We start from the raw sequence: 19162 nt of genomic DNA, 5'->3' as shown, positions 1-19162 counted from the left end.
GGATCCAAGGACAGAACTGGAACACTACATTCCCATCTACACTGCAAGACAGACTGCACTTTAATCAGATCTGAGCCTCAACTTAGTCACTGTAGGCACCATCTACCCTAGGACAAGGATAGATGGGAGCTGAGAACTTCTTCCACCAAACCGACAGAAACAGCATCAGCAAGAACATACCACGGTCACGACGTTAACGACCTGAATTTGTTAATCAAAAATTAAAAAAAGACTCCTTGTGGTACTCCTCAATCCAAAAAAAACCCTTGAAATATCTGCGACTGCATGTATGTGCCTACAAATGCCTATCTGTAACATAGAAAAGATGTGATGCCCTTCAACCAAGCAACACGTTTTGTGCCTCTTAGCTGGCCTAGGCTTCCTACTTTGCCAAAAATCGACCAAAGCAAAGAATGATGTCCACCAAGATCACAAAGCACACTGCCAAAGCACACAGGGGGCCCTTAGGAAACACACCAGGTGACACAGGGGAAAGAGCATTGTCACTTTATCTTACCTTTAACTTCAGTAAAATAACAAAACAATTCCTATTAACCGCAAGGAAACACTCATCAGATTCCAGGAGCCTTCTGAGACAGGATTTTCAGATGCAAGCAATATCCAGGAGACGTTGCCCCACTGCAAAGGATCAGCTTCTTTGAATTTGCAATGGCACCTGTTTAAAGGGATTGTACAGTGTCCAGTGAGGTGGCCAGGAGCTGAGGGTGGGGAATCCAGGCCAACAAGAAGCTGCCTCACATGTCCACGCCGCCCGTCCTCTCCACGCTGAGACAGTCACCACCACAAGTTGGGGGGTTCCTCGGCCACTCTGCTTTTGAACAAGGTAATCTCATCCAGGTGCCTCATGGGGACATCTCTGATGACCTCTGTCAAGTCCTCGTGAAGCAGAGGGAAGATGACGACATTTAACGCGGGGCGGTCTGCCTGGAAACTGAATCAGACACAGGTTATCAGCCCAGGGACACCAGGGATTCTCCAGAGTGAGGGAAGGGGACTCCCTGGATGTAGATCATGCAGCAGGGGGGGCAAGGAAGGGGTGGGGGCAAGCTCAGAGGAGGCAGGAGGGGCAGCTGGAAGTCAAGGTCTCCCACGTTCCTCTCTGTGTCAGCAGGGAGTGCAGGCTGGGCTTCCACCCTCCTTCAGTGAGTCTGTTGAGCTGACACAAGCCCAGATTTGGCCTAACGTGGGGAAGGATGAAGAAATTGTTTTAAAAAAAAAATTAATAAATCAATCACAACATCTGGGTATTGTTAGAGGACCGAGGATCCTGAGCTCTGCCCCACGGTGCTGAGACAACCATTCAAACCACCTACAAAGCAGCAGCAAGTTGCAGAGCCATTAAGAAAATCAGGGCAGAGCAGTGCCAGGAGTCCCCTCGGGGCTGAGCCCAGGATCATCACTTCAGGCTGGGCTGCTCTGCATGCAGAGCCTTCCTCTGCAATTAGAGCAGGGGCAGGTTTAGAAAGCTCAGATCTGCAGATAAGCATTTAGTGCACACACACACACACACACACACACACACACACACACACACACACACACACACACACACACACACACACACACACACACACACACACACACACACACACACACACACACACACACACACACACACACACTCTGCAGCCTCCTGTTCAATCCAAATTGCAGAAAACCTGTCTTGGCACCACAGGAATTTGCCCAAACAGTATCCCTGTTTGCTATGTGAAATTTGGTTTCTGAACATACAACTGCAGTGTCTTGGTCTCCTCTTGGAGAAACTCGTGTTCTCCTCCTGCCCTCCCAGCTCCACCAGGGGTAAAGAGAAGTTATCCTATAGCTTAAGAGTTGCATCCTTAAGATGAAAAGACTTGTGACTGTTAGCTCCATGCCACCAAGATGCTGCCTCTGAAGTGTGGGACAAGGGCCAGCTCGTTATCACTCTGAAGGAGGCAGAGTCAAACTGGCAGCATCAGTCCCTTGAGGCTGAACCAGGTTGTGCTGGGCTGGAAGAGGAGCTCATTGCTCAACAAACTTCTCTTACACAGCTGTGCTTGGAGAATTCCCAACTCGTCTCTAGCTCTGAAATGGCCAGATTTCTGCCAGATGAATCTGGAGATTCAGCTGCTGGAAACACAGAGGAAATCCCAGGTAGCAATCCAGCCCCTGAAGAAAAGGCCACGAGGGACTGGCAGTTCCCAGGAGGCAGAAAGGATGCTCCCATCCACGAATGATTTGGAGTAGAGCTGCTACAAACATAGCAGAGAAACTCCTGGAACACCAAGGCTAGTTACTCAGTCCTGGTGGGTTAAATTAAGTAGTTGCAGGACTAAGGATTTCCAGCAACAAAACTACCCCAGGCAATTTTCTATCTTTCTGCATCATGGACCTGCCCTTCATGCCTCGTGCCCACAGGCTGGCAGAAAAGGACACTGCTCCTTGAGTGGATCTGGGCACTTGCACAGGTTCCTCACTTCCACAGCACTGCCTACAAGAAATCAACCAGCAAATAACCACCAACCTGGGAGGCAGTTGGCAAAGTCTGCAGTGAAATTACAGAAAATACAGCAAATGTCTCTTTGATAGTCCCTCCTCTGCCTCAGCTCTTCATGATTCTTATCCAACACCACAGTCCTGCAGAGAAAATTGTGGTAATAGACCAAGTTTGCTGAAATTCAGCTAGGAGGAAACAGCCATCTCCCCAAGGCAAAGAAACCTCTGCTGCTTTCTCTGGGTATGGACTCTCCCAGGTCTGATCTGCATGCTGCCTTCTCACCAGCTACAAAACTGTCCTTTATAAGCAGCCTTTACATGCAGCTATAAAAACGAGAGCCTAGACAAGTTTACATGACAATCTGCCACGGAGACAACTGAAAAACCCCAACACAGCAAATATACCTTCCAAAGAGGCTGGAATTAGAGGAGAGGTTTGAACTTGATCTTAAAAAAAGAAAAAAAAAAAAAAAAAAAGCAAGCTTTATCATTTTCTCCCCCCTCCACAGGAAGCTGAATGTTACTGCAAACCTTGTAAATTCCATACCCCAGCAAGTTGATGCCGGAGAATTCTTTCCATGTACAATTTGGGTGATTTAAGAAAAGAAAAAAAAAAGAATCAAATGCACATGGCTCACTATTATTCTCAGTTAAACGTGCGTGCAAAGCCTCTCTTTTAACTGCCTGTTAAAAAACAGCCTGATTTTAACGAGCAGCTGTCAGAATGTTCAACTGGGATTAGCAGCTCCCCAAAGCCAGCTCCCTCTGCAATCTCTGGGCCTTTAGTCCCTCCTTTCTTCGGGCCATTCCTTTCTTCATCCACCTGTCCAGGTGGGCTAGATTAAGTGAGAAGCACTTAGAGCACTAGTTTGAAAGGCCCCCGGGCATGGGGAGGAGATAACAAGAAGGGGAAGAGATTGAGTTAATGAATTGCAGAATAGCTCCTGTAATCTTCTTGATGGTTCTTTCCTCATTCCACACCTGGATGGACTTCAAACTGGATCTAGCTCTGCAAGTGCATGGCTTGTAGAATTAAAACCCCAAGGACAGAGAAGGATGTTGACCTGGGGAGACAAAGAGCTGCAGTTTCAGACATGAAGCCCTGGGTTGGGTTGTTTTGTTTGGTTTTTTTTTTTCCAAGGGAAAGAAGCCAAGGATATGCTTGTTTGCTCTCTCCTACAAAACCTCCAGACTAAACTCATCATGATTAATTAAATAAAAGCAAGTTTTCTAGGCAACTGACTAGCAGCCCCTTCAAAACAGATCCTTTAATCAGAAACAACCACTGGGCTAACAAAGAAAACACACCCCCTACACACATTTTCCAGCACAGCCTCTGGTCCAGCAGACTCGACACCAAACCAACCACCACCCAGCAGGAACTTTTAGGAGGAGATCATTGCAGTGTCCCCCTGTGAATGTGGACATGTAGCAGGTCTGGCTTCAGCAGCAGGCTGGAAACATCCCTGGAGCTGGGAAATGATGAGTGAAGTATGCCCTGTGTCACCAGCTCCTCCTGGCATCAGCAGAGCTATAACCTCGCTCTGCAGTTAGATCTCAGGTTGTAGGGCTGAAAGGGTTAATGGTGCTTTGCTGCTTGCCTCCAAAATGATCCCAGAGCAGGTGTGGACTGGGCACAGTAAGGTTATTTTGAAGTGAACAGCTTGGTAAATAGCCTAACACTACGCTCTCAATTACTTCCAACCAGCGTGGCAGGATCCAATATGTAGGTCAGGGACAAAGTCAAAAAGAGAGAGAAAAAGTCTAAAGCAAGGCTGCACTTTGATCAGATTGCCTCGATTTTAGTGAGACAAAAGAGTCACTCCCTGGAATGCAGTTATCTCCTGGCAAACACTCTTGGTGTGTGTTTTCAGACATAGCTCCAGGGAGGCCAGGAGACCCCAGGACTCCACCTGCTGAGAGAGCTAAAGGGCAGCCCCAAGCCACTGGAGAACCTCACCACACAGCCCAGAACGATGGATTACAGCCCCCTGCAGCCCCCTGATCCACACACCCCAGAAGACAACAGCTCTGCTGTGTTAGGTGCTGCTCAGACTTACCTTCCCTTACTTGTAAGGGCAGGATGAGGCAGTATTTGGGACTGAAGAATGCATTTCCCCTTGAGATTTCCCAAGAAATCTTAAGAAAAGCCCTACGCCAAATTCAGACATTTCAGCACATCCTGTTTCACAGATGCTGGCGAGCAGGAGTGAGGGCATGCAAGGTGCTGTAATTAAGCACTGGCAACAAAAGCAGTGCACACCAGATAAGAGGAGGAAATATGGTGTATCAGGAGTGGATCAAGGCCAGGTTTCTGAGCTCACAAACGGAGATGAGCTTAAAAGAGGCTCCAGAGAAGGAAGGGAAGGAAAGCAAGAGGAGCTTGATTTGGGGGAAGAGAGCACAGAGGGGACAGAGCAGATCTGCACAGCTCTCACAACTGCAAACCAATCTCTGCTGCAGTCGCAGACCTTCTCCTCCCTCCACTGAGACACCCCACAGGCTGCTGAGCTGCTGCTGCAGAGGCAAAAGTTTCCCAGGAGAAGACAGTTCAGACCAGCTCGCTTTCTGCCATGTACACAGCTCCTTCACCCACAGGCACAGGAAGCCAGGTAACCCTCCTCCAGGCCCAGCAGTGAGTCTGTTTTCTCCGGAAGACTTACTCACATCTGAGAGTTCAGATGTGGCACCCATCCCAAGAGCTGCAGCCAGCACACCTGAGCCAGGCAGGGAACTCCCATCCCCACGGCACGGTGCAGCAGAGGAAGTGCCAGGACATGCTGGAGCAGCTGGCAAGTGGCACGACCCAACACACACACACACTTTTCTCATCTTTTTGGGGAAGGCCAGGCATAGACACTTAATGTTTGTTCCACTGCCCGTGCCCTGAGCTGCCTACCAGGGAACTGTAGCAGCTCTCCTGGCTCACAGCGACTGCTGACAGTGTAAAATGAAGCTTCTCCAGACCCTCTTCCAGCCACACCAAAGACAGGGATTCCCCCAGGCCCCTTCCTCTGTGAGCAGGAGGGATCCTCACGCCCCACTCATCCCCCACAGGCTCCTCACAAAGCCTCCACGCAGCGACTCCAAAGCAGACCCATTCCTCAGGGCTGCTCTCAACCCTGCCAGAGCACCAGGGCTGAGCAGGTTTCATTTTCTAACCTCAGAAACAGACTTCAAACGTTCCTGAGGAAAGCTGTTGTGATCCCTCAGGTTGCTCTTAACTCCACACAGTGAGGTATTTCCTCCATAAAACGTTTTCCTTTAAGGGTCTCTTCCATCCCCTCGTGTCTACAGAGCCCTTCTCCCGAGACCTGTGATCTCCCCTCACCTCAAGTCTCAGCACTACAGCCTCCAGCCCGAGATGAAGGGGTGCAGATGGGACTCTGGGAGCCATTCCCACAGGACAGTGCCAGCTCTCCCATCATCTTCCCCAGGGCCTCCTCTGCTGCTGCAGGGTGTCACGGGCAAGGAGCAGGACACGTCAGACTCAGCCCGGCTCGAGGCAAATGACATCTCTCTGCTGCGGTTTCTCTGCAAGGCATGAATGACACTCTGCTGCTTCTGCTCTGCACTGAGGTTTGTACCAAAGACGCTTGCAGATGGAGGTTCTTACATTGTTTTGCCAGCTGAACTCTGCATCAGTCAAATGTGACCGGACAATTAGAGGGGGAGGGAATAAGAACCCAAAGAGCGATGCCAGAGCGCCCAGGACACGTCCTAGGGGAGTGCTCTGCCAGAGCAAGCTGAAAGTTATTTCCTAATCTCTTCCACAAATTAAAAAGCTACTGCAATAACTGCTCAATTAGATTTATTTTACTATGGAAATGCTTTAAAGCTGCAGTTAATGCTTCCGTTCAGCCTTTTACACCCTCGTGAAGAGAAAGCACGACAGTGCTGTTCCAATAGTATTCCTCAGCCAGGAAAGAGAGGAGGACGCTCCCTAAAACCTAGATCATGCACAAACCAGTCTGCCCACTGGGGAAGGTTTCAGGGCTGAATTCCCTTCAAAACACAGGAGCCAGCAGTCAGAACAAGCCACTCGGGTCAGCCACAGGAATGCATTTAAGAAGGGGGCACGTTAGCACCCCCGAAAGAAAACGCATTCACGTGCCAAATTGAGGGTGGTCCCACAAGCCTTGCTGGTTTGGAAAGTATTTGAACCCACCCATAAACAACATCCCTGGGAGAAAGGTGTCCAGGACACACCTCAAGCAAAGCCAGCCTTTGCTGAGCCCGCCAAGGCATTCTTGGGTAACGCAAGCTGACAAGGATGCAGTTTGTTATTCAGTCTGTGACAGAATGATTCAGGGGTTTCCAAGAGCAGGAAATGAAACAGACAATGAAGGCTGGGACAGGATGCTAATGATTCACTCCACCAGCCTAGCGATACATTCACTCTCCTGCAATCGAGCGTGGGGGCTGGAGCCCACGACATGCTTAGGCTAGTGGAGTGGGATCGGTGGCTACCGCACCAGCTCTGTGATCTGGGGAAGCCAGCAGCACTGAGAGGGACTTTTTCAAGGTCAGAAGGAAGAGAAGGTGGTGAAGGGATTCAAAACTAGCTTGAAAAATCTCAGATAAGCCCTAGGTGGTAATAGCAGGTTTTTGCAGTGTCACTCCAATCGCAGCAGTCGGGGGGATGCTGGAGGACTCTGCTGAATTCAAAGAGGATCTCGTGCCTGCTTACTGCCCTAACTGCCCCCACACCCAACCCAGCAGGAAAAAGCATCACCCAAAAAGGGCTTTTCTGAGGCCGAGCCCACAGTGAGAATCCAGACAAGGGGAATACTGCAGGGATCCATATCCAGGGCAGTAGAAACAACGTGTGTGGGGGGGAATGCTTAGGTCTGAGGTGAGCAAAAATTCATTTGTGATAAGTCAATCCTGTGCCAAATGCCAGGAGAGGAGAGGGACCAGCCCACTCAGCACTTCCCAAATACTCAGTTTCAACCCCATGCTCCCACCTGGAAGCCTTATTTCTGCAACTGAATCCCAGGAGAGTGCTTCATCCCTTCAGCAGGCATCACGGCTCTCACAGCACACAGGGCCACTGGCATCAGCAGTTTAAGGAAAGGTAAGATCCAGCCAAGAGTTTCAGGTTAAAAAAGGACAATAACAAGAGGGGGGGAAATGTAGGTAATGCTACAGAAGCTTGACTAGTAGGATCTAATTCAGAGTGAAATAGGTATTCCTGGAAAGTGGCAGGAAGCCTATAGTGAAAGTCATTCCACGTGAAGGAAGGTGAAGTTATTGTTTCTGTTTCTTTGGGTCTTGGACCCCCAGAACAGGCAGATTGTCCTAAACCAGTAAAATTCTCTGCACTTCCCAGCACTGGTGAACCCTAAGAGTCACTCGAGTTGTACACTTGCTCTGCAAAGCCATTTGCTGGAGTCAGGCAGCAGAGCTTGAGCTAGGACCACCAAGCACCCACCCCACAGCATTCAGGGGATGCCACAGCAGGAGCCCAGCCAGCCCCAGCCCCCAGCACCTTCTCCCAGCAGCTGTCAGACCCCAGGAGATGAAGACAGTGTTTTGGGGAGATGGGAGGAGCTGAGCCCAGCTATTCACCCACCTCCCCCAAACCCACTTCAGCCTCACCACGATCTTTCCCTTCCTGACCACACTCTCGACCGTGGCTCAGCTTGGATTGCACTCCCATAAATCACAACTCTCCTCTGTGCCTTGGCACTTCCCCCCATGTATGGAGAATCCCTAATGAGACCATGCTCTCAGAGGTTTTTTTTTAAATCTGCTTTAAGAGTTTTAGTTTGTTTTTTTTTAATTTATTGTTGCTTTCATGATCTTTTCCAAGGTGTTTTATCAAGGACTTTCCACAGGCTTTTATTGTCTGCTGTTGTGAAGTCCTTGAAATCATTATGATGGTAGGAGCTTTCTAAACACTTCAGCTAAAACTGACAAAATTCTAAAGGAACACACTGGAAAACAAAAATCCATCCTTGAAACCAAGAGGGTCTTTGCCAAAGCATCTCCCATCCCTTCTTCCAGCCTGTTTTCTGCTGGTAAGCTTCACCAGGAAAGCAACTCCTCCTGGACACTGGTGAAGTGTCCACCAACCACACCACGGAACCATCCAAATTCCTTGCCTGCAAGATTTCTGGGGCAGAGAAATACAGGCGTATAAACAGGATTATTTAGCATGCAACACGTCAGTAAGCAGCAGGACACCTTCCATAGGTCACAGCTCCATCTACTGACTCCTTCACAAAATAGCCGTGTGGAAACCCTCGGGGAAAGCTGCTGCTTGGGCAGGTCCCCACAGAGCCACACGGCTTTTTGAAAGCCTTTAGAAAGGATCCCAGCACAGAACTCAGCCCAAAAAGGGAGAAGCAAATCTCCCTCTGCTGCACAGCAACGGGTCTAGAGTCACGTTTGCATCTATAGCTGTGGGTCTATGAATTTTGGTGTTTTGGTGTTTCTGGAATTACTGCTGCAGTGGTTTTAACAGAAGAGTTATTGAACAGAACCAACACGTGCCTGGAGCTGAGCACTTTGGCAAAGTTCAGGTCTGAGCAGAAAAGGGAAAACGTTGTGGTCATTAGATCTGCTGCAATCTGAGCTACAGCAGCAGCTGAGCACCATGTGATAAAGGGAGGAAAAAATGTCATTTTACAGAGAAACTGAGACCACTGTCACATGTGAAGTCTGAGGAAGATGAGGGATGTGGATGTGGCTTGCTCAAGCCACAGCTCCCACTCTAACCACCAGGCCCTTCCTATGTGCACAGTGTCTCCCTGAACCATGAAGGAGATTACCCCTCCCATTTGCACAGAAGAGAAAAGAATAAAGAAAAACACTGCAATGATTTATCTGCCCAGAGGGAAACAGTCTTCTCTAAAGCTCAGAGGAGACCTTGCCCTTGCAAGCCTGCTGTTTGCTGATGAGGGCTCCAGATGAGCACAGTTCCACTCGCTCTTCCACTGCAACAGAGGCACAACTGAATCAGAGGCTTCTGAAGAATCCAACACAGAAACCAATCTGTCCCAAACAGCAGCAATCTTCGACCAGAAAACTGCCCACAGGAAAACTAGACACTACAGGGCCTGAGTTAGAGCTGTCACAAGACTAGCAGACATGAGACCAACTCTTTTTGGGCCAGTAGAACTGAAATACATGATACTCTCCTTATTTTAGAGTCAAGGGGAAGAGTCTGAGAATCAGTTCAGGCTTCCAGACGTTGGTGTGATGCAGGAGATGCAATACCCAGGCTCCCATCTTCCAGTACAACTCTGCAACTGAAACCAGTCTGTTCCCCCTAAATCAGTCCCAGCCCTTGCTGTGACCTAAACCCTCCAGTGCATCCAAGTCTGAAAGAGGATTGCACTGCCCTGGATTGCATTTTCAAGCCCTCCCAGCTCCACCATCTGCAGCAAACTACAGGTGCCTGCCTAGCTCTGGACCTTTCCAGTTCCCACTCACATTTCTTCTCTTCTTAGAGGCATTAGAATGGGAGTCACTTTGTCCCTATCTCCCTGCTAAAAACCAGCAACCACTTGGCCACTCTCAGCCTAAACGAGACCATCTCTCCATAGCCCTCAAACAGGAACCCTGACTCTTACTGGGACCCAAGGAACATGGATCAATTCCCCCTGCTCAAGAAAAGGAGCAGAAGCTCACAGCTTTGCCCCCTCTCACCTCCTGCTTCCCAGCCATTCTCCACATTTTCCTCACACACGCAGCATCCTGCACACATTCCAAACAAAAAAAAAGGACAAATCACCTTGTTTTGCTCTGGCAGAAGGATATGTAACTAGGAACTTGCTGCCCAATGGGCTTTTCCAATTTAAAATCTGGATTAAAGAGACACGAGCAGCACATTTTTAGAGGGAGCCCCCGCTGTGTGAATTAGAGCCTCATCCAGGGGTTTAAGCAGTGAACCAGATCACACACAGCTTTTGCTGCACGTCTCTCTTTGCCCTTGGAGCAGCAGCTAAAATGCAGTCAAGGGAAAGTCAATTCCTGACCCCATCTGAAGGCACATTTGTGCAAGGATGAGAAGGGGATCGCTGGAAAAGTCACGTGGCTCCAGACTCACTGATGGCTCACGGAAGGCTCCAGGCTCTGCTTACACATCATTTTCTGTATTTCGTTCCTTCCATTTTATTACTGGAGACAGTTGCATGAGAAGGGGATCTTTGTTGCTTAGGAGAGCATCTGCTCCCACTGCTTATCCTCCTCCTGAAGTCATAATCTTACGTGACATCAAAATCGTTTCCAGAGCCACCAATTACAATGTCACAGAGGATTATGACTTCAGGTGTAGAATTTGTAGTGGGAGCAGATGCTCTCTTTAGGGGGAAAGAAAAGCAACAAAACCTTCAAAAAAAATATCTTGTTTTCATACAAACGTCTCTATTAATAAAACACAAAAGAAGAAAAATACTATGACAGCCAGAACTGTTGCTAAATATAAAAATAGTTTTTAACATTTCCACGAGGCATCAGCTGCTCTTTGGAAAGTTCCCAGGGCTTAAATTATTAAGAGGTACAGAATGTAGTGAGAATCCATCCACAACAGAAGAAAAAGTCACATAAAATACTGCAGAACAGTTTATTTCTGCCCAGTGAGTGGACAGTAAAATTTTGGCCAGTGCTGCAATGGCAGCTGAGAGGGAAGGGCAAAATAAAAAAGGGGAGCTGTTGATTTTTGGCTCTAAGGATCCCCAAAGCACAACTGCAATCAACCAAGAAATGCTTTTACAGATATGAAACCCTGTGAAAAACAACCTCAAAGAATCCTTGTCACATCAGAAGGAGTTTACTTAGATGTTTCCAAGAACCACTGTCCCAGAAGGACACAAGAGCCTTTTAGAGGCAGCACCAAACCATCTCGTGTGAGGTTTGGTAGGTAGCTAATATAGTCATAGCCTCTTCTGGATTTGATCCGTGGAAACAAGCCAAGTGTAATAAGCCAGTTTGAAGCTGGAGAGAGGCTGGGGGGGGAGGAGCACCCTTTAGGATGCAGTAATAATGCCATGTGATTTGAAATTTTTATTAGAGCTTAACAGAGCAAAGCAACAGTAGGTGACAAAAGAAAAGAGACTGAAGGAGGAGAAAGAGCCTTACAGGAAAAAAAATTATAATAATGGAAAGTCTGCTGCATGGGAAATATTTTGTAAGGTGACTGCCACTATTAGGAGATTGCAGAATGCCAAGTGTAATTAAAAGCTCTCTTTTCAAATGCAGTTCACGGCTCACACGCAAATATTTCCCACCACGTGAGCCTCAGAACACTGCAAGGGGCCAGGCAAAATGCATTTAAGAACTGCCAAACATGCAAAGGCAGTTTGTACCAATTCTCCCCACCCTCCAGACCCCCTCCTCCCGCAGAAAAACCCTTCACAGCAACCCTTTAAAGGCTTTGAATTGCACTGCCAGGGGATTATCAGTAAGTGACATTTACAAGTGATTAGAGGACAGAGAATTATCTCAGTCACTTGTGGGAAAGGAGGAAAGCTTCAAGGTCAAATCTCTCAGTACTTAAAATGTCGGCAGATGTTTTGTTTACACAAAAAGTGTCGTTTGATTTATGATGGAGCTTTACATCCAGAACTCCAACTCAGCCAAGGGAGCTGCGGAGAACATGGGAGGGAAGGGAATCAAGAATTCATATAATACCTTCAAATATTTCACTGATTCACTCTTATTAAAATAAGTGGCTAGTTCATGTGCCAAACAGTTACACAGTACCCATTAAGCTGCTTGGAACGAGCGCTCCAAGCCATACAAACCTTGGCAAGCACGGAAAGGCAGATAAATCCTCAACAGCTCCAGAAACCCCCCCCCTCCAACCCCCTCCCACACTCACCTCCGGACGATGGATTGCTGGAGGCTTCTGCACACGGTCAGGGATTCTCCCATAAACATGTGGCACATGACGAGCTCGAGGCAGCTGGCCATGAAGGACATCACCGCGTCGGCCTGCAGGGTGCCGCGGCCGCTGCGGGAGACGATGCACAGCCGCTGGAGGGAGGAGCAGTGGCTCAGGGCCTGGAAGAACTGGGCACCTGCACACAGGTAGGGCTGTTCCAGCCTGCCAGGAGCAACACACACGGGTCAGCTGCAAGCTCGGGCCTCTGGCTTGATGGTTATTCTTAGATAGGGTGTGCTAGAGGACAAGGGCAATTCGGCGCTTGGGGGAGATGGGGACAAGGTTTTGAGCGGGGCCTGTTGGGACAGGACAAGGGGGGATGGTTTGAAACTAAAAGAGTTTCTAGGTTTTTAGTTTCTAGTTTTTTAGGAAACTAAAAGAGATTTAGAGTAGAGAGAAGGAAGAAGTGTTTGCTGCTGAGGGTGGTGAGCCCCTGGCCCAGGCTGCCCAGAGAGGTGGTCGCTGCCCCATCCCTGGAACCATCCCAGGGGAGGTTGGAGGTGTCTCTGAGCACCCTGCTCTAGCTGCAGATGTCCCTGTCCCTGCAGGGGGTTGGACGTTTAAAGGTCCCTTCCAACCCAAATCAGCCTCTGATTCTATGATACAGATAGGCAGCAAGGCCCTAAACTGCAGACTTCCAGCACCTGCAGGGAGTAACCCTGGGTTTTCAGGTTTTCCACAAAGCATTTTGGCCTTAAGTCTGACCAGCAGATCCATGCTGGTCTTGTGACAAGCACAGCCTGGCTGTTGCTACCTGTCATCCCCTGAGCAGTTGATGTGGATTTAGGGACTCACTGCTCCAGTGCAACAAACCAGTCAGCTTCAGGTTACTGCCTAGGGAGAAACAGGCATGAAAAACTCACAGCACACACAGAGTGATGCAGAACTTGGGCCTCTGAGCCAACAGTGACAACAACCAAACCTCCCTGGTCAGCAGATAGCAAAGGATCAAAGCTGCTGCTCTCCTACTGGAGAATCAGTCCCATCATCCATCCAACCTTTATCTTAAACACCTGGCCCAGAGAAGAGAGCCAGGATCCTCTGTCATGGCTATCCACAATCTCACATCACAGCTCAGAGCAGGACAACAAAGTGACATGGTGAAGCCACACCTGGCCAAGAAGGGGTCTGTGTCTTAGCAAGCAGCATGACTGGATGGTTCCCTCACAGAAACCAGTCTGTGGGAAGCAGAACCAGCTCAGGGCCAGTGTCACCAGAAGAGTACATCTGCTTAGTGCAGATTTACTACAGGGCCTCAGAGCACTCGGGAATCCCAGTCATTGGGTCAGCATGGCCAAGAGCTCCAAAAAGGTTAATCCATTAGGTGATAACAAGCTGCCAGTCCCAGCCTAATCTGGATAATCTCTGCCTAGGCTTCTGTAGTACACGGGGGTATCTCAGCAACTTAATCCTGTTAATTGATAAATTCTGGTTCAGCCTGCGACTGCTGGTCAGGTAGTACCACCTGAAGAGATCCCAAGAGCCCACAAGCCCTTTGGGTAATAGCTTAAAAGTTAATATTAAGGACATGGGAAGCTTCTCCAATTTTTCAGCAGCGTTACTGGTCCATTGTAAATTCTGGACGAAAAGCAGAGATTTTGCTGGAACCTGGCAGCAGGTTTCTAGGAGGATCTCTGGGACACGACAGCCATGCTTGCAATGCTGCCCTGTGCTCGCTAGATGACAATGTTGCTTTGGAAGAGCCCCTTGAACCAGTTCCTCAGCCTGGAAAATGAGGAGGGGCTAAAAGGGTAGAAGGAACAGAGCACCAGCCAAATGAAAAGGAAACTACATTAGTGGGAGGAAGCGCTAAACATTAAAGTCCTCTTAAACCTCTCTAAAGCCTGAGACTTCACTCAGGGCAGAACAAGGACAGCTTACATCAAAGATGTAAAGAGATGTAACAGCTGGTTTGTTTTTTACAAGGAGACACCCTTGTGTGGCCTTTATTCAAGGCTCTAGCTGCCTCCCAGCTTTACCACTCTTGGCCTTCATTTCAAAGCCCCTGGGAACTACAAGGCCTAGACTGAGGGAAGCAGCACTGTGGACCCAAACTTCTCTCCCCAGGTCTTAGATCTTCCATGGCCAGTCTGTCTCCTGAAGGTTAAAGATAAGTTCACAGGGCCCAAGCCATTAAGCAACTGAATTTCCATCCCTTGGATGTGAGACCAGCACGCTCCTTGCCTGTTATAAATGGGAAGTGGGGGAAAATTTAAATCCTCTGGAGGTGTGTTAGCCACCCTGGCTCCCCTCATTACTGCAACAGGTCAGGAACATGCACACAAACACCACTCTCAGCTGATAAGCAATAATTTTAGTCACACTAACACCCTTTGTGATCACAGGCATGACCTTGCTGCTGCTACTGGTAGGCATTTTAGACCCATTTTGTGAACAGAGGATGACAACAGGACCAACAGGTCTAGAAGTTTCACTGAAGCTGATTTAGGGACAAAAAAAAACCCCACACAACAAAAAAGAGGATCTTTCCCAAGTTATAACATTTGTGTTCATATGGACTAGTGCAAGGAAAGAGTCACAGTTTGTTCCCTTTTGCAAGCACATTTTGGCTACTGTGAAGCTCCTTTGTGCACCCTGTAGGATCACATAAAGAAAGGAACAGGAACAGAACAAACTCTAAATCTGGAATGCTTGCATTATACTACCAAGAAAGAAAAAGAAACAAACAAACAAAAAAAAAGAGAAACAAATAAAAAAGCAAGCTTTTAATGCAAACCAAAAGCAGGAAAAAAAATCATAGAATCACAGATTGGTTTGGGTTGGAAAGGACCTTTCAAAACCATCTAGTCTCCTCTCTTTTAGTTTAAAACCATCATCCCTTGTCCTGTTGCAACAGGCCCTGCTTAAAAGATTGTCCCCATCTTTCTGACAGGCCCCTTTCAGCCCTGGAAGGCCACAATAAGGTCTCCCCAGACTCCTCTCATTGGGAAACCTGAAGTGAATTCTACATTATCTAGATGTTGTAGGAGCCTCTTCCTTCCTGGAAATTTAAGACATGTACACAAAGCCAAAAAGTCAGCAGAAGTGTGTAGCATTTAACCTAGTGAGCTCCCAAATATGAGGCATTCACTCCTCCTTATCTAAAAGGAAAGCAGCTGCCACATAGGGACTTTTTGCTCTTCAAACCTGGGTGAAAGGGCATATCCTGAGCCCTCAAGGACAGCAAGCAAAGCCATCCCATTCTCCCCAAGTCAGGAAGGAGAATACCCAGCTTTCTGCACCTACTTCTGACCAGAGCAGGAACACTCACAGGTTTTACACTAACCACAACAAACCACGCGCTACATTTTGGCAGACCCACAAACACAGTGGAGATGTTCCACAGCAGCCCCTCACCTGAGATCTCTCAAACACTTGCAGTGTTTCAGCATGTCCATCAGAGCAGACATGTAGACCACTTTCCCCATCATGCCCAGGTTGGCCAACGAAAGAGTCCGTAAGTGCTGGCACTGCAATCCAATGTTAATAAGCCCGGAGCCAGTCAGAATATTTGGCAGTTGTGCTAAGGTGAGGCTCTGCAAGTAAGTCAACTGGCTAATGGCAGCCACCTCTGAATCCCCCACGCTTTGTGCCCGGACACAGGGAGGCAGCGAGTTGCGAATGGCCGGCTCGTTGCGGGGCATGGCAGAGGAAAAACTGGACCCGATTATTTCCAAGGTTTCCAAAAATCGGAGGCTTCCCATCAGAGCCCAGAACACCGAAGACTCTATCTTCTGATTTGCCTGGTCCGTGAAGTTCCTCGGATAGGTCTGTATCCCAATCCGAACCTTCCTCCCAAACGTTTGGGGCACCAAGTGAGATGCCGTGGGAGGTTTTTCCACGTCTGCAGCGACGCTGGTGATGGAGCAAACGGGCAGCGCCAGTGAGAGCAGGTGCTTCAGCCTGGCCAGAAGCTGGCACAAGTGGTTCCCTATGCTTTCTGAGCTGTGATGGTGAGCTGCAGAGAGGTTGAGGTGTCTCAGGTTGCAGCAAGACACGACCAGGCTTTCCAGAATGCTGCTGTCAATGTCATCTTCTGCTTTCCGAAACAAGGACTCCGGGGCCAGGCAGTGAACGCAGCCGCTGAGGTTCAAGCTGGTCAAGCTTTTAAGATCCTTCCCACCATTAATAACCCTCTGGATCAGGTGACCGCCGGATAAGGTGCATCGGCTAAAGCTGAAGTAGAAAGGGTTGTTGAACTTCAAGTGTTGCAGGAGCCCGGAGCCATTAATCCAGGCTTTGGGCAATTGTAAAGCATCCAGACGTACGTTTCGAGCCATGGAGTCCAGGAGGTTTTTGGTGGCTCCCGTCTCAGCAAAGCTGCCAGGGGCAGAAATCAGGAAGGCGTGAAGGTTCTCGGGGGTCCGATCGCTCAGCACCGCCAGGTAGAGCCTCACCACCTCCTGGTTAACGTAGCCAGGAGCCAGCCTGGCATAGAAGACACGGAGGTTCTGGTAATGGGGCACGTTGCTCTCGCCCACCATGAGCTGCCCCGAGAGCATGAACCCTTCTCGCGAGCGATCGAGGATCTCAAAGTAAAGCAGCAGTTTCTCAAGGCTTGTGCAGCACGGGACGACGCCGTAGGAGGGCGTGTAAAGGGTTTGCTTCAGCTCCGAGACACGGCTGAGAGTGGCCTTACACTCACTGCTCAGCTGGCTGGCATCGAAGCCAGGGTTGACATCTATGGCCAGGGAGCGCAGGTGCTGGAGCGTGGACAGCATCTTGGAGAGCCGCAGGGAGGTGACGTGGCACCCAGACAAGTTCAGCTTCACCAGGTTCTTGCATCGCGTTACGTGGTCGATGGTGGAGCTGGGCAGCCAGTAGCACCCAGCCATGTTCAGCTGGTGAATCTCCTTTCCGATATCCCTCATCAGCTGCTTCACTTTGTCTTTGTTTACCTGTGCTCAAACAAAACCACACGCAGTGAGATGTAGGCAGTGGTCAGCACTCAGATTACGTGGCTCATACGAAGGTTTCGGGACGCTAGCACAGTTTAAGGATGATTATACTGCTGGCAGCTGGCTTAGTCTGCCACGCTTTGGACTCTAAAGATTACACTTCCTTTAGCTTCTTAGTCTGTGCAGTCCTGCATTACTGACTGCGAGGCCAAATCCATTCAGCCGCCAACAGTGGGATGGAGAAACATCTCCCTTTTCTACCAGCAAAGCCATTTCAGCAGAACTAGCTATCTGTGGGGACTCAAACTGAAAGGAGGGCCCTTCCATTCCCCTTCATCCACTCTCCTCTTTTGGAAAGGAGTCAGAGAGGCTTCCCCTTGCCTGCTCTTGGTGATACAGTCCCCATAAAACGTATCACCCTTCACTCACAAGCTTTATTTTTGTTACAGCACACGTACAATTTCTGGCTTAGCTGACTGCACGTCTGGTAGCAGGACACATAAGAGGTTTTTTTTTTGCATAACAGCATGGAAAATGTATTTTGAGAAAATTATAACTTTACAAATCTGCAGCTACAAATGCAAAGTCACAGTCACTTTCATTTTAGCATCCAGAAACAGAGAGAAGATACTGACAGTATTTTATATAACTAAGGGAACACAGGGCTGTTCTAACAAAGCATTCTGGAAAACAAATGCTTTTGTAAAACAGTTTGTTGTTTACTTGATTTCAGAGTTCAAGAGCATTCCATTTATGCAGACACATCAGAAAGTTCTATTTCTTGGCATTTTTTCAGAGGTCAGATTTGTCTTCATAGCTAACAGAAGCAGCAAGCTACTCTCCCCACCTTATAGTCTTTCTGAAGTAAAACTGTATGGGTTAGACTCTTGTCAAGGCAAAGCGTTGCGAGTTTCCTGCAGGTTCTCCTGACATTCAGGACAAGGTCTGTGCAAGGGACGTAGCTGAGAATGTGCAAAAGGATCTCATCTGAGAACTCCATCAAGTTGACACCGTTACTTTCCTCCTCAGTCTCCCCACTTACAATCTCCTAGGGAAAAATAAAAAAAGAAAAGAAAAGAAGCTACTAGCTCAGAAACTTCACAGAAACTTCTGTGTGAGAACACAGATATGCCAAGTCTCGTAATGATTTATAAACTGAGACAAATCAGAATCACTTGAATCTTTAAGCAATCCCATCTGCATGAAGAAACCAAAAGCTTTCCCTTTGAAGACAATACAGAGATAGCACAAAACTTCACCCAAAGTCATCGGACCTTCACTCACTCTTTCACCATTGGCTACTTTAGAACCACGAGAAAAAAATGTTTACACCCATTCCACGTTTGCCACATACTCTGCAACTGAAAAAGTGACTGTCTCTGATTTTAAATATAACAAAGCAGCCTTTTTCTACATCTTACCTCTAAGTGCCATCCTTTTCAATAACCTTAACAGTTATATAACCACACATATAGGTAGATACACACAAATAAAACTGCAGTGCAGCCTCGGGTCACCCACAGCCCTTCTGCAACATCCTTACCCATATGAAAGCACACAGGTGACAGCCAGGCTCCCAAGGGGACACGAGAACCCCTTTGCTCCTCCACTCTTTTGACACTGGGGTGATAAGAGGCACCCCAAACCCACTGGCACCGCCTCGACAAGGAGGCGACAGCCTTGCATGGCACGGGGACCCGACACGGCCCCCGGCCCACCCCACCGCGCTGGTGGTGGTCTGGGGGGAGGCGGCTGAGACTTTAGCCCCATCTTTAGTAAAGTTCAGAGGAGCATTAATGCCGTGGCGTCCCCCGAAGGGAGGGGGGACCTGGGCCCACCTCACAGCCCCAGAGACCCCCCCAGAGGCGGCGCACAG

General features: G+C 48.6%; 1 protein-coding gene across 1 annotated transcript; it reads right to left on the bottom strand.

The window, feature by feature from the left end:
* Positions 1–502: 502 nt before the first annotated feature.
* On the bottom strand, positions 503–18658 carry FBXL18 (F-box and leucine-rich repeat protein 18). Its single transcript, XM_008937747.1, has 5 exons — positions 18641–18658; positions 18134–18334; positions 15746–17286; positions 12326–12550; positions 503–952 (listed from the first exon to the last, which is right to left on the bottom strand). Exons 2-5 carry the CDS (start codon positions 18284–18286, stop codon positions 796–798), a joined length of 2076 nt encoding a protein of 691 aa, XP_008935995.1. The 5' UTR covers positions 18287–18334; positions 18641–18658; the 3' UTR covers positions 503–795.
* Between the last annotated feature and the right edge of the window lie 504 nt (positions 18659–19162).

This window comes from Merops nubicus, unplaced genomic scaffold (genome assembly GCF_000691845.1).
Source record: "Merops nubicus isolate BGI_N331 unplaced genomic scaffold, ASM69184v1 scaffold843, whole genome shotgun sequence".
Lineage (NCBI taxonomy): Eukaryota > Metazoa > Chordata > Aves > Coraciiformes > Meropidae > Merops > Merops nubicus.
This window is presented reverse-complemented; position numbering and strand designations above follow the sequence as displayed.

Excerpts from the sequence above, each read along its gene's own strand:
- FBXL18 (XM_008937747.1), bottom strand. The coding sequence starts at position 18,286 with ATGGAGTTCTCAGATGAGATCCTTTTGCACATTCTCAGCTACGTCCCT. Across the intron at positions 17,287-18,133 it reads TACTTCAGAAAGACTATAAG|GTAAACAAAGACAAAGTGAA; the intron begins GTGGGGAGAGTA and ends GTTTGAGCACAG. Across the intron at positions 953-12,325 it reads CAGCAATCCATCGTCCGGAG|TTTCCAGGCAGACCGCCCCG; the intron begins GTGAGTGTGGGA and ends TGTCTGATTCAG.